This window comes from Spermophilus citellus (genome assembly GCF_964194105.1).
Source record: "Spermophilus citellus genome assembly, chromosome: 9".
NCBI lineage: Eukaryota > Metazoa > Chordata > Mammalia > Rodentia > Sciuridae > Spermophilus > Spermophilus citellus.
The window spans coordinates 107,453,219-107,469,299 of NC_138191.1; the positions used below are offsets into that span (position 1 = coordinate 107,453,219).

The window sequence follows — 16,081 nt, forward strand, 5'->3', positions numbered from 1 at the left end:
ACGTATGTAGAGTAAACAATAATATTTTCCCTTCCAGAAATAACACGCTGCTTGGCCTGTGCCCTCCCAAAACTTTTTCATGCACACACACACTAGTATTAAGCACAGAAACATGTCTATGGTCATAAGATAGATAAATTTACATAGATTAAAATAACTTGAAAAATCTTTGTTTATTCATTCTTTCTATGATTGCTTTTTTTGGTTGTTGTCACAAAATACACTTAATATAAAATGTACCATGTTAGCCATTTTTAAGTGCACACAATTCAGTGGCGTTAAGTACTTTCACCTACTGTACAGCTGTCACATCATCCATCTCCAGAGCTTTTTACCTCTATGCGCATTAAAAACTTGTATTTTTTCCATCACTCTAGAGTAGAAAGTAGAACAACCACTGCTCTACTTTCTCTCTCTGATTTTGACCACTCAAAGTAGACCCTATCAGTGAAATCACATACTGGTTTTTTTTTTTTGACTGGCTTATTTAATTTAGAATAATTTCTGCAAGTTTTACCCATGTTGTAGCATAAACTAGAACCTCCTTCCTTTTTTAAGACTGAGTAGTATTCATTGTAGTATGTACCATATTTTTGTTTTTTCTTTGTCTGTCATTGGACATATGAATTGCTTCCACCTTTTGGCCATTATGAATATGGGTGCAAAAATGTTTTATTTTTTACCACATTTTTTATTGGTGCCTTACAGTTGTACATAATGTATATTTGTACATGCACACAATACAACAATAGAACCTGGCCGATATTGTTCCCCAGCACTCCCCCCGCTTTCCTCCCTTGCTTTCAATTTCTTGAGTACATATACCCAGAAGTGAAATTATCCTATGCTTAATTTTTTATGTTTATTTTATTTATATGTGGTGCTGAGGATCGAACCCAGGGCCTCACATGTGCTAGGCGAGTGCTCTACTGCTGGGCCGCAACCCCAGCCCCTATGCTTAATTTTTTAGGAACTTCCACACATTCCCACTAGCAATGAACAAGGGTTCCAATTTTTCTACATCCTCATCAATATTATTTTCTGTTATTTTAATAATAATTGAATGCATCATCCTTACAGAAAAGGAGGACAATACAACCATGTCCCTGAAATGCCCTCTTCAGTTCACCCAGCCAAGCTCTGGGGACTATGAGCCAGCCTGAGCTGGAAAACCTACATAGGCATTATCTAGAAAGACACTGACTTTCTCTCATAAATGCTGGGACTTAGGGCAAGTTAGCAATATCTGTAGAAAGCTGCTTCCTTGCACATACGCCAAGAGAGCTTCTCCTTTGGATGTTGTCATACAAGGAACTAAGCAAATTAATGGTGTCACTGCTTCTGTAGCCTAACTTATTAAATCTCTCTTCCTGGGCTAGGGTGTAGCTCAGTGATGGAGCACTTGCCTAGCATGCTCGAGGTCCAGTACCCACCACTGCAAACAAACAAAACAAAACAAAACCCTCTTCTTGTGGTAACTAGTGCAGATCAGAACAACACCAAGAGGAAAGTGTTAGTCCTTGTGGCTGCCCTGGGACAAAGGGTTGTGAGGAACAGGAGGTGGTCTTTTTTGGTGAAGCACTGGAGGCACTGTGTGAAATAGAGGTGCACCTGACCAGCCCATCACCAGCGAATCTTCCCGTAAGCATTTTTCAATAAACCCTATTTCTTGTACTTTGTCTCTGGGTATTTTCTTTGGTCTCTCAGCAACCTGTTCTAGCACAATTGGGCTGTGGGGCAGACATTATCCTAATGGGTATTTTTTCATTTTTAAAACAAAATTTCTTAAGGATCTAATATTATGCTGGGCAATGTGTTAGACACTAGAGATGATTGTGAAATGATGATTGTGAAACTAAAATTCAAGAGACATATGTCCAGAATTTAGAAGTAGATATTAAAAATTAATAAATTGCTAAGAGCAATGGCTTTAAAAGAACACAGCTAAAAGTTTAGTGTTAATAATTCCAAGCTTATCTAAAATAGTAGAATAATATATTCTATTTGGTGAGTGCATTAACTATAAATTATGATCTAAATCCTTACTGAAAAAAAAGATTCTAGGCTTTACAATAACATTATGTTACTGTTCACAATAGGTGGATATAAACACTGATAAAGTGCAACTTTTTAAATTAAAAAAAAAATCTTGGAACTAGGGTTTGAACTCAGGGGCACTCAACCACTGAGCCACATCCTCAACCCTTTTAATATTTTATTTAGATGCAGGGTCTCACTAAATTGCTTAGTGCCTCAATAAATGGCTGAGGCTGGCTTTGAACCTGCAATCCTCCTGCTTCAGCATCACAGCCACTGGGATTACAAACGTGTGACACCATGCCCAGCTACAATTCATCTTGGGCAAAGTATGACATCTACCTGAGAGTCTCCCCTGAGGATTAGCTTAGGTGATGTGATCTATGTTGCTCAAGCTGATGATTATTACTGTAACACATTAAGTAATCCAAGAATGAAATTAAACTTACCACTTCTCCAAGCCCTTTTTTTTCTGAGTCAAGTGATCGAACCCGATTTCTTAAGGCTAGAATTTCTTCATCTAGTCTCTGATTTTGTTCTTTTGCTTTCTGTACTTCAACTGTATCTAAAACAGTGAGAAGAACACAGGTCTGGATCAACTGTTTGGGAGGCAGTAACTCTAAAAACTAAGGGAGTGCCTCTTCTCAGTCCTACCATGATGTCTCTGCACATGTGGTACTCTGTACAGAAGGGCCACTGACACCCGAATCCAGTCCTACAACAGTCTAACAACCTATTGAAACAGAAGAGAAAGTTTTGCATTTCTCACACCATACTTATGAATTGGACTGAGTAAGGAGTTTCCAGAGTAGAGGCTCTTCTAGGAACTAGAATTCTTAAAAAGTTGAGCCTACCTTCTAAAAGTTAAATGACTGAGAAAATGATCTTCCTAGCTTTTTTTAGTCTTGTATCTTACACACCTCAAATACCTCTCAACACTTCTCTTCCACTCGTTTTCACTAGGGTCTCTAGAAATGACTGAATTGATGAGCTGAGAAAGGTGAATGAACTTATTTAACAAATCCGTTCCTGTTTTTTTCAAGTTAAAAAAGTGTTGACACCTTAAAACCATTTTTCTGCCTGTATCACTACTCAGGAAATGGTCCACTCTCAGCACCTCACGTTAAGGCCTGTTCTTGCCAACATGCATCAAGGTTTCAATAATACAAACCTTCTGCCTATACTTTCCTGTTTCTTAGCTGTTTTTCACTTAACATTTGTCTTACTGCTTTAAAATTTCCTTTGTTTTCCTTATTTGTTGTCTGTTTTATTTTTAAATTGTATTAATTTGTCTTTACTTTCCATTTTTTCTCCCTTGCTCTATCCTCTATCTCTTTTTTAAAAATCTCTTTGGTATCTTTTTTTTTTTTTTGAGAAATACTGAAAACATACCAAAATCATCCACAATTTTATCTCTTTTCAGAAAATATGTACACATACACATACACACACACACACACACACACACACACACACACACAAAGATTCTACATTTGCCTGTGCAATTTTTAAAGAAATTAAAGAATGCTACATACTATCTGCAATTTTACCACTTGTGGATTAATGGTTATCTTTATAAATAAATCAATCCTTATAAGACATTTTCCACTTTGGAACTATTTTCTATTGTGGTATATTTTATAAAAAATAATCATGTACATATCTTAAGTCTCTAGTTCAATTAATCTTAACAATTATATATATATCCCACCAAAAAAGATGCGGAACATTTTTATTATCCCAGAAATTCCTTCATGTCCTTTCCAGTAAGTTCTCCACTCCCATCCACCCATATAAACACTTCTAACTTCTGTCACCGAGATTAGTTTTGCTTGTTTTTGGTTTTCATATAAATGGATTCTTTTTTTTTTTTTAAGGACAATATAACCCAAATTTATTAACTTTAAACAATAATTTAAGATACAAGAGTCCCATATTATAGGAATTTAAAGACTATACAATAAAAGGAAACTGACAAATGGTCAGCTAATACACAACCCAATCAGTTAACAAACAGGGCCAAAGATCAATACAAGTCATGAACTATCTTCTGTGTAACACTTTGGTTTTTTTTATTCCAAAGGTAGATTGATCTATCTGGTTTCACCACTATTAATAGGAAAGCTGAGACAGGTCACTTTGTTTAAGGACAACCTGAAAAGTCATAATAGCATTTTAAATCCAAGGACCTTTAAGTCTTTCCACACCAAGTAGAAATTGAGGAAAGTACAATTTGAGAAATAATGATACTGTTCCTCACATGTCACTGGGTCACTAGCAGTGACCCAAATCACACCTCAATTCCCAGTGACTTAAGTTAGAAGCTCCTTGCCCTGAAACACATCATTCTTCAGTTGAGCAAGCCGCGCTGACACCCTACCTGGGGTCCAGAGTAAAATACACAAATCATCTTCTACTGGCACCAGCTGACTAAAGTCTACATACACACAGGACTGACTTAAAAATTCTCTAGTTCATTAAAGAAAACAAAATCTAAATTACATGCTTAGTCAATAGAAGTTTCTTTAGTTCAGTGAATTTTGAATTGGCCATTAGCGGTAAGTACAACACTTTGCATTTGTTGTAGAAACCAAACAAATCAGGCTTTTCCCTTGACAATACAATGTTCATTTGTGTGTAAAGTGCCAGTTTTATTTACAAACTAGTTAAGTAAACTTTAAAGTCTTCTTTGTAGCAGTGAGACTGACATCTGAACTGTCTGGTGGTTGTAAAGGTTCAATCCTGCTGGGGCAGGCTTGCTTGAGGGTCCCTCACTTTGAAGCCTGATGGTCATCGTCAGTGCTGTGAAGCTGGACAGCTGCTTGCCAAAGCAAACAAGGATTCTGAGGTAGCTACATGGTTTTTTAGATGCCATTAATGAACATATGGACAATGGTGTAGCTGGTGGATTCATTTTAGCTGATTTTGGGGGATGACAGGTGGGTGATTAGGGAGGGGGGAAAAATCAGCCAAATGAAAGCACATCTTCTGTTCATTTAAAAGTCAGCATCCAAGGTAAAAGAATTATCTGTTGGATTCGACATCACTCCCATCCTCTGATACTCGCCTACTCTCTTCTCAAAGAAGTTAGTCTTCCCTTCTAGTGAAATATTCTCCATAAAGTCAAATGGATTTTCTACTTTGAAAACCTTGTTAAAGCCCAGCTTCAGCATAAGCCTATCTGCCACAAATTCAATGTACTGCTTCATCAAAGTGCAATTCATCCCAATTAGCTTCACAGGCAAGGCTTCTGTGAGGAACTCCTGTTCTATCCTGACAGCATTGATAATTATTTCTTTTACTCTCTGCTCTGATGGTTTGTGCAGCAGGTGTTTGAACATCAGGCAGGCAAAGTCACAGTGTAAACCCTCATCTCTGCTAATAAGTTCATTGGAAAATGTGAGGCCAGGCATCAGTCCTCGTTTCTTGAGCCAGAATATTGATGCAAAAGAACCAGAAAAGAAGATTCCCTCCACAGCAGCAAAGGCTACAACACGTTCTCCATAGGTAGCCTCTTTGTCCCCAATCCAACGCAAGGCCCAATCGGCTTTCTTCTTCACACAAGGCATTGTTTCAATGGCATTGAAGAGAAATTCCCTTTCTTTGGGGTCTTTAATGTAAGTGTCAATAAGGAGACTATACATTTCAGAATGTATGTTTTCCATGGCAATTTGGAAGCCATAGAAACAGCGGGCTTCTGTAATTTGAACTTCTTGGCTAAATCGCTCCACCAAATTCTCATTTACTATGCCATCACTTGCTGCAAAGAAAGCCAGAACGTGGGATATAAAATATCGTTCCTCAGGCTTCAGGGATTCCCAGTGCTGAATGTCCTTGGAAAGATCCACCTCCTCCGCTGTCCAAAAGGAAGCCTCAGCTTTCTTATACATCTGCCAGATATCATGGTATTCGATAGGAAAGATGACAAAGCGGCGGGGGTTCTCTCTCAGAAGTGGTTCATCCTCCACGCTGGGGGCAGGTACTTTACTTTTCGGCTCCTCGGGATCCTGGAAGATCCTCCTCGCGGTCTTGCTGGCCAGGACGCGGGTCGCGTTGAGGGCCGGGGGCGTGTTCTCCTTGTCGGCCAGGCTGAGCCTCTTCAGTGGCGAGACCTGCAGCTGCTGCTGGTCTGCGATGGTGGCGAGTGGGGTGCTGACTGAGAGCATGGTGATGGCGGTGGCAGACGTGGAGACGGTAGCGACCGAAGTGGCTAAGCAGGACCCCGAACACTCATAAATGGATTCTTGCAATGCATGTGTTCTTTGTGTTTGATTTCTTTCACTCTACATCATCTTTTTGAGATTCTTCTGTATTCTTGTATCAAAAATGCATGCCTCTTTACTGCTGAGTAATATTCTATCTTATGAATAAACTATAATTATCCATTCTCCATTTTACTTTGCATTCCACTGTCCCAATGTGCCATGATTAGTGTCACTTTTATCCTACTTATTTTGATTTAGTTTTTTGCTGGTGTCTTATAAACAAGGCGAAATTTACTATCTTTGTTCATCAATCTTCAAGTGCTTTGACATTCTTTCTTTTTTTTTTATTTTTTAAATTTTTATTTGTTTTTTTAATTGGTTGTTCACAACATTACAAAGCTCTTGACATATCATATTTCATACATTAGATTCAAGTGGGTTATGAACTCCCAATTTTTACCCCACATGCAGATTGCAGAATCACGTCGGTTACACATCCACAATTTTACATAATGCCCTATTAGTAACTGTTGTATTCTGATACCTTTCCTATCCTCTACTATCCCCCCTCCCCTTCCCTCCCATCTTCTCTCTCTACCCCATCTACTGTAATTCATTTCTTTGACATTATTTCTAAAAAATAAATTCCATAATTCTCAGCACTAAAAAAGAACGTTCCCATAAATGGACCTGGTGGATCAGATGAAATGTGCATTTAAAAAATGTGTAATATATATTGCCAAATTATTTTTCAAAAAAAATTATTCAAAGTAACATTCTTACAACTGAGTATGACACTGTCCATTTCTACACACTGGAAATTAGCAATATTTTTAATTTTCACAAATCTTAAAAACATATTTAAATAATAGCCTATTTAAAATAGGTCACTAAATCAGTATTATTTTATTGATCACATATGAATGATATTGTCATTCAGCCATCACCTAATATCCTGTCCCAAAGGTAAATATTCTTGAAAAAGTTTACATTCATGCCTTAACATACAGACAAAAGTTGTGTTAAAAATATGTGACAACTACTAAAGCATGGATCCTCACCTATGAAAATGTAACTCTGCAGGAGAGTCCTTTAGAACATCTTGCTATACCAAGTATTGTCCCTTTAAAGGGTGGGAGGACGAGGGACTGAAAGTAGCTGGAACAGTGGGACAAATGGGGAACACTTGGAAGATTCAGGGCAGCAGCTGCTTACAACTTACACAAAGCTATTCCTTCATCATAAGTCTACTGCCACACTAGCGTATGGTAGTTCTGTGGGTACACGTGTACATACACCACAAATGTAAAAACCCAAATGACATTATAGCTCACATACCATTCCAACTTGCTTTGTGAGCTTTGTTAACCATCATAGGCATCTACTTGTGTTAGCATGCACAGTTCTTTGTCATTCTTAACAGTTCCAAGGTATTCATTGTGCAGTCACTTATTTAACAAATGCATTCCTGGTTAAGTGCATCCTTTTTGACTCTCCAACAAGCTATTTCTTGCTCTCTGTACTTTCATAAGTATTTCTATGTTCATTAGGGACATCGCAATGTCTTGGTCTGGTTTTGGTATCAGAGGAATCTTGGCCACTTAAAAAGTTGGGAATTATTCCCGCTTTAATTTTCTGGAAGAGTTTATGTAAAATCAGTATTACTTATTCCTTAAACATTTGTTAGAACTCACTAACGTAGCCATCTGAGCCTGGAGTGTTCTTTTTGAGATTTTTTTAAAACTTCAAATTCAATTTCTTGAATTGATTTAGGACTATCTTTTTATGGTTTGATAGTTTGTGTTTTGCAAAGAATGTGTTCATGTCACTCAGATCATCAATTAATTGTCATAAAATTATTCACAATATTCCCTAATTATTTCTTTGGTCTGTAAAAATGTTCTCTCTGTCATTTCATTTCTTTTACTGGTACTTTGTGGCTTTTATCTTTTTTTATGAGCAACTCAGTTAGGAGTTTATCAATGGCTCTTGGGTTTCCACTGATATACTTTATTATAGTTCCATTTTTACTTTTATTTATTTTAACTCTTATTTTAATAGCTCCTTCCTTCTGCTTTCTTTGAATATAATTGCTCTTCTTATTTTGTTTTTTGTTTGCTTGTTTGGACGGTACTGAGGATTAAACTCAGGGCTTACCCATGCAGGGCAAGGCTCTGCCACTGAGTTGTATCCCCTGCCCTTCTTATTTTATTTTCGACAGGTTCTCACTAAATCACCCAGGCTGGCCTCAAACTTGTGTTCCTCCTGCCTCAGGCTCCAAGGTAGCTGGAATTACAGGTATACCACACCCAGGTTCTTCTAGATTATTTTTTTTTTAATATATACCGGACAGTGAACCCAGGGGTGCTTAAGTACTGGGCCTCATTCCCAGCCCTTTTTTATATTTTATTTAGAGACAGGGTCTCTCTGAGTTGCTTAGTGCCTTGCTAAATTGCTGAGGCTGGCTTTGAACTTGCACTCCTTCTGCCTCAGCCTCCCAAACTTCTGGGATTATAGGCATGCACCACCATGCCCAGTTTATTCTAGATTTTTAAAGTGTGAATTTAGACTATTTTGTGTTCTTTCTTGTTTCTAGTATAAACATTTAACATTCCCTCCAAGCACTAATTGATCTGCATTCACAAATGTTGATAATGACCAGTTTTCCTTTTCTTCAATGTAAAACATTTTCTAATATCCCTTGTAATTTTTTTTCAGTGGACATGGGCTATTTAGAAGTATCTTATTTAATTTTGGAATATTTAAAGATTTTCTAAGTAAATTTTTTGTTACTGATTTTTAGTCCAATTCCATTGCAATAAAAGACATAATTTGTATGATTTCAGTTTTTCCAGAGAGATTTGTTTTATAGCCCAGGATGGTCTCCCTTGGTTAATGTTGATGGGTACATGAAAAGAATGTGTTTTCTGGTGGATTTTTCTATATCAATTAGGTCATGTTGTTGGTAGTATTTTAGTTCTTCTATGTTCATACCGATATGTTTTTTTTTTTCTGATTACTTGCTCTATCAGTTAATAAGAGAACAGTGTTCATTTTATATTTGTATCTAATTGTATACATTTTTTAAAATACCTTGATCTTATTTATTTATTTATTTTTTATGTGGTGCTGAGGATTGAATCCAGGGCCTCACCTGTGCTAGGTGAGCACTCTACTGCTGTGCCACAACCCCAACCCATGTATCCATACATTTTGAAAAGAAGAGTATAACTAATTTTGCCATCATTTAAAATTTGTAAATATATTTTAAATTATTTTTGTAGTTGTATTTTTGTAGTTATAAATTTTGTTATATTGTTGATAGTTGGTCACATATTTATATAGTTACGCTGGGGTCTGATTAATTCACTGCTAATCCCAAACCTAGTAGCTTTCCAGTGAACAAACATGTGTGAAGTACTGTTAAATGCTTTACGAGGTGTCTTGGTCTCAGTGGTTCTAGTAAAATATGTATTATTTGTGTTGATCACAAGTTTTGATATCAGACGTATAAGGACTCAAATACCAGCTCTGACATATAACGTAGCTATTGGATAACTCATATAACCTCAGTTTCCTTCTCTGTAAAATGGAAATTTAATATTCATTGGAATTGTTGTGAGAATTAGAGATAATTCATGTAAAGTACCTGGCAGAGTACATGTTACCAAGTAAGCAATAAGTGGTGGTAGCAGTAATAGCAATTATAGCAATAGCAATAATGTGGTAGTAGTGTTTATTATTTTAATTATTAAATATTATTATTGGCGGTATAGCGATACCAGATTTCAAACTATATTACAGAGCAATAGTGACAAAAACAGCATGGTACTGGTACCAAAACAGGCGGGTGGACCAATGGTATAGAATAGAGGACACAGAGACCAATCCACAAGATTACAACTTTCTTATATTTGATAAAGGCGCTAAAAGCATGCAATGGAGAAAGGATAGCATCTTCAACAAATGGTGCTGGGAAAACTGGAAATCCATATGCAACAAGATGAAGCTGAACCCCTTTCTCTCGCCATGCACAAAAGTTAATTCAAAATGGATCAAGGAGCTAGATATCAAATTAGAGACTCTGCGCCTGATAGAAGAAAAAGTTGGCTCCGATCTACATATTGTGGGGTTGGGCTCCAAATTCCTTAATAGGACGCCCATAGCCCAAGAGTTATATACAAGAATAAACAAATCGGACTTACTTAAACTAAAAAGTTTTTTCTCAGCAAGAGAAACAATAAGAGAGGTAAACAGGGAACCTACATCCTGGGAACAAATTTTTACTCCTCACACTTCAAATAGAGCCCTAATATCCAGAATATATAAAGAACTCAAAAAATTAAACAATAAGATAACAAACAACCCTATCAACAAATGGGCCAAGGACCTGAACAGACATTTCTCAGAGGAGGACATACAATCAACCAATAAGTATATGAAAAAATGCTCACCATCTCTAGCAGTCAGAGAAATGCAAATCAAAACCACCCTAAGATACCATCTCACTCCAGTAAGATTGGCAGCCATTATGAAGTCAAGTAACAATAAGTGCTGGCGAGGATGTGGGGGAAAAAGGTACACTTGTACATTGCTGGTGGGACTGCAAATTGGTGCGGCCAATATGGAAAGCAGTTTGGAGATTCCTAGGAAAGCTGGGAATGGAACCACCATTTGATCCAGCTATCACCCTTCTCGGTCTATTCCCTGAGGACCTTAAAAGAGCATACTATAGGGATACTGCCACATCAATGATCATAGCAGCACAATTCACAATAGCTAGACTTTGGAATCAACCTAGATGCCCTTCAATAGATGAATGGATTAAAAAACTGTGGCATTTATACACAATGGAGTATTACGCAGCACTAAAAAATGACAAAATCGTGGATTTTGCAGGGAAATGGATGGCATTAGAGCAGATAATGCTAAGTGAAGCTAGCCAATCCTTAAAAAACAAATGCCAAATGTCTTCTTTGATATAAAGAGAGCAACTAAGATCAGAACACGGAAGAAGAGCATGAGGAAAAGACTAACATTAAACAGAGACGAGTGAGGTGGGAGAAAGGGAGAGAGAAGGGAAACTGTATGGAAATGGAAGGAGACCCTCATTGTTACACAAAATTACATATAAGAGTTTGTGAGGGGAAAGTTAAAAAAAACAAGGGAGAGAATTAAACAACAGCAGATGGGGTAGAGAGGGAAAATGAGAGGGAAGGGGAGGGGGGATAGTAGGGGATAGGAAAGGTAGCAAAATACAACAGTTATTAATATGGTATTATGCAAAAATGTGGATGTGTAACCGATGTGATTCTGCAACTTGTATTTGGGGTAAAAAATGGGAGTTCATAACCCACTTGAATCAAATGTATGGAAGATGATATGTCATGAGCTTTGTAATGTTTTGAACAACCAATAAAAAATATTATTATTTTAAAACATACTATTTAAAACACATTATCTCATTACCTAATGCATTATTATTCAATAACCATTATTACATCTTCTAGAATCACTCACCATTTTCTTTCAGTTTTATCAGATTTTCTTTCAATTTCTCAATTTCTTGTTGAGCCTTCTTAAGTGCAGAATCTAAAAGAAAAAAGGAAGAAAACCCTTGTGTAAGAAGCAAATGATTAGCATAATAAGCAAATTTCAAATACTTTCTCTTTGAACACTCTCTTTCATCTAACTGTCCTTTGAGTTTCTGCATAAATGTTACCTCCTCCAGGAAATTTTCTGGACTTCCCTCTCGTGTTCTTACTGCTTCCCATGTTTATCCCTCTCACTGATTTTTCTGATCTGTAATTGCCTTTCCCTGTTTCCTCCAAAGGATTACATGCTGAAGGGTCTAGACTGTCATAAACAACAGGAATAGCTGAAAGTTCTAAAGCATTGTTATGCTAGTTTAATATAAAGATGTTACAACCAGAAATGATTAAAAATACTTCCTACAGCCAATAAAGCAGTCATGCATCACTTAACAATGGGGTAATGTTCTAAGAAATTTATTTATTGTTGCTCTTAGAAAAACAGATTCTGGAAGTACACTGGGAAAGATGAGACAAGTGGAATGGAGTCATGAGAGAGGTGACGTGGCTTGGTTCTATATTCTCCTGCCCCAAACTCTCTACATAAGAACTGCATGTTAGGTCCTGTACACCTGAGATCCACTGAATTTCTGTAGTGTCTAAGAATTTCCAGGCAAAAGATCTTCACACACACACACACACACACACACACACACACACACTCACTCCCCCCCCCCGCTCTCTTTCATTATAAGTCTTGTTTCATTACACTCAAAAATATTGTACTATTTTATTTTATTTAAAATTTACCACAAACTTAGTGGCTCAAAACAGCGTCCATAGTTCTATATGTTGGAAGTCCAGGCGTGGCATGGCTGGATTCTCTGATTATAAACCTGAAGTCAAGGTGTTGGCCAGGCTGTGTTCTCTGAAGGCTCTGGGGAAGAATCCACTTCCAAGCTGATTCAAGTTTTACTGAATTCAGCCCTTGAAGATGCAGGACTGAGTTCCCATTTCCTTGCATATTAGTTGAACATCTCTCTGGACCCTTAGAGGTTTCCCCCATTCCTTTTTTTTTTTAATTTTTAAAAGTTGTTCTAATTAGTTAGTTATGCATGATAGCAGAATGAATTTTGATTCATTGTAGATGCATGTAATCCCTTGGGGGAAACAGGAAAAGGCAATTACAGATCAGAAATATCAGTGAGAGGGATAAACATAGGAAGCTGTAAGAACATGAGAGGGAAGTCCAGAAAATTTCCTGGAGGAGGTAACATTTATGCAGAAACTCAAAGGACAGTTAGATGAAAGAGAGTGTTCAAAGAGAAAGTATTTGAAATTTGCTTATTTCAAATGGAGCACAACTTTTAACATTTCTCTGTTTGTAGGTGATGTAGAGTCGCACCACATGTGCAGTCACACATGTACCTAGGGTGATGAAATTCATCTCGTTCCACCATCTTTCCTACCACCATACCCCCTTCCCGTCCCTCCCTTCCCTTTGCCCCAAATTCCTCCATTCTTCCCATGCCCCCCCCCCCCGCTCCCATTATGGGTCAGTCTCCACTTATCAGAGAGAACATTTGGCTTTTGGTTTTTTGGGATTGGCCTACTTTGCTTAACATATTCTTCAACTCCACCACTTACCTGTAAATGCCATAATTTTATTCTCTTTTAATGCTGAGTAATATTCCATTGTATATATGTACCACAGTTTCTTTATCCATTCATCTATTGAAGGGCATCTAGGTAGCTTCCACAGATTAGCAGTTTGTGAATTGTGCTGTTATAAACATTGATGTGGCTGTGTCCCTGTAGTATGCTGTTTTTAAGTCCTTTGGGTATAGACCGAGGAGTCGGATAGCTGCGTCAAATGGTAGTTCCATTCCAAGTTTTCTAAGGAATCTCCATACTGCTTTACAGATTAGTTGCACCAATTTGCAGTGCCACCAGCAATGTATGAGTATAGCTTTTTCCCCACATCTTCACCAACACTTATTGTTGCTTGTATTCTTGATAACTGCCATTTTGACTGGAGTCAGATGAAATCTTAGAGTAGTTTTGATTTGCATTTCTCTAATTACTAGAGATGTTGAACATTTTTTCATATATTTGTTCTTCTGAGAAGTGTCTGTTCAGCTCCTTAGCCCATTAATTGATTGCATTGTTTGTTTTTTTTGGTGTTAAATTTTTTGAGTTCTTTATATATCCTGGAGATTAGTGCTCTATCTGATCTTCCCCCATTCTTTGCCGCATGGTGTCTATCTTCAAAGTCAGCAATAGAGAATCTCCCTTATGTTAAATCTTTCTCAAACTTTGAATCTCTTCTGTCAGGAAAGGGGCTCACTTGACTAGATCAGGGTCACCTAGATTAATTTCCTTTTCTTAAAGTCAATTGATTTTGGACCATAACTACAGTTGCAAAATCTATTCACAGCAGCATGTAGATTGTATTTGAATGAATAACTTGGAAAAGGTGTGTGTCAAGGAGGAAGGTTCTTGGGGACCATCTTAGATTTCTGCCTACTATATCTGTTTCCTCAAGATCTCATGATATTGTTAAACAGTTTTATTGAGGCACCATTGACACACCACAAAATTTACCCATTTTAAGAGTATAATTTAATGATTTTTAGTATATGTATAGGTGTGCAACCCCACCACAATCTAATTTTAGAAGATTTTCATCACCCTGTAAAGAAATTTCCTGTTCATTTGGTTGGCAATGACTGAGGGTTCTAATATCTCCATGTCCTAACCAGCACTTGCCATTGTCTGTATTTTTTCTTATAGCCATTCTAGGGAGAGTGAAATGATATCTTATTGTGGTTTTGTTTTGTACTTTCCTAATAACTAATAATGTTGAACACTGACAAGTAATAATTGCATAAATTTATGGGATAAAGTTTGTTTTGTTATAGGTTTACATTGTGGATAGATCACTCCTAGCCCTAGGTAACCACTAATCTACCTGCTATCTCTTTTGATTTGCATTTTCTGTACATTTTATATGAATAGAAAATACAAAACATGGTATTTCCCATCTGATTTCTTTCATTTAACCTATTTTTGAGGTTCACCCATATAGCAGGTGTAATTATTTCATTCCTTTTTTATAGGCAAATATTATCCCATTGTATGAATGTCAGAGGTCCCCAAGATCAGCAGGTTGGTGGCTTGCTAAGAGCTCTCCCAAGACTCAATACATACTCCTCTACACAGCTAAAATTTACTACAGTCAAAGTTTAGGAAAGAGAATCGACAAAGGCAAAAGGCACATGGGGCAAAGTCCAGAGGAAATCAGACCAAATCTTCTAAGAGTCCTTTCCCAGTGGAGTCACCATGATGTGTCTCCAGCAATGAGTTGTAACAACACTTATGAAATGTTGTCTACTTGGTAAATTCATCAGAAACTCAGTGCCCAAGGTTTTTATTGGGGTCTGGTAACATGTATTTTCTGCCTAACATGTACTCAAATCCCAAAAAAGAAAGCAGGTGTTCATCGTAAACCATATTGTTTGTACAAATAATCTGGGCAGAGTGAGCCACTATTATTAGTTAGGGAATGGTGGAAATCCTCCCAAAAGCTAAGTTCCCAGATGCCAGTCAAGGGTTAACTGTACAAGGGGGCCCTTCTGAAGGATAGCAGTGTTATCCCTGCTGTGCTACCTTCTACATCATATGGATGTAAAGCACTTTGTTTATTCATTCATCAACCAATGGACATTTGGGTTGTTTCTACGTTTGACTATTGTAAACAATAGTGCTATAAACACTTATATCCAAGTCTTGGTGTGGACACATGTGTTCTCTTCTCCTGGATAGATACCTAGGGATGGAATTGCTGGGTCATGGTCATCCTACATTTACTATTTTGAAAAACTACCAAATTGTTTCCCAAAGTATCTGTACCATTTAACAATTCTACTGGCAGTGTCTGAGGGTTCTAATTTCTCCATATCCCAGACACCATTTGCCATTGTCTGTTTTTTTTTTATTATTATTATTATAGCCATTCTAGTGAAACTGAAATGATAGCTCATTGTGGTTTTGTTGTGTACTTCCTTAGTAACTAATAACGTTGAACATTGAAAAGTAACAATTCCATAAATTTATGGGATCTAATTTGTTTTGATATAGGTTTACATTGTAGATTAAACCAAGCTAATTACTGTATTCATTATCTCAGATATGTATCCATTTTTGAGATAAGAAGTATTGAGCAACTTTTCGTGTACCTATTAGTCATTTATATATCTTTTCCAGAGAATGTCTGGAGACATATTTGGCCCATTTTTAAATTGGGCT

At 37.1% G+C, this 16,081-nt stretch overlaps 2 protein-coding genes across 2 annotated transcripts in view; both read right to left on the minus strand.

Annotated features, from left to right (window-relative positions):
* Window positions 1-16,081, minus strand: part of CCDC30 (coiled-coil domain containing 30) — a gene marked incomplete at its 5' end in the record, with an annotated part of 126,155 nt that overhangs the window by 103,008 nt on the left and 7,066 nt on the right. Inside the window, 2 exons of the mRNA XM_081307518.1 lie at window positions 2,487-2,602; window positions 11,763-11,834. Coding sequence (XP_081163644.1) covers window positions 2,487-2,602; window positions 11,763-11,834 — 188 coding nt within the window. The remainder of the gene's footprint in view (window positions 1-2,486; window positions 2,603-11,762; window positions 11,835-16,081) is intronic.
* Window positions 5,034-6,256, minus strand: LOC308656607 (ribonucleoside-diphosphate reductase subunit M2-like; the record flags this gene model as incomplete). Its single annotated transcript, XM_081307848.1, has 1 exon — window positions 5,034-6,256. Exon 1 carries the CDS (start codon window positions 6,201-6,203, stop codon window positions 5,034-5,036), a length of 1,170 nt encoding a protein of 389 aa, XP_081163974.1. The 5' UTR covers window positions 6,204-6,256.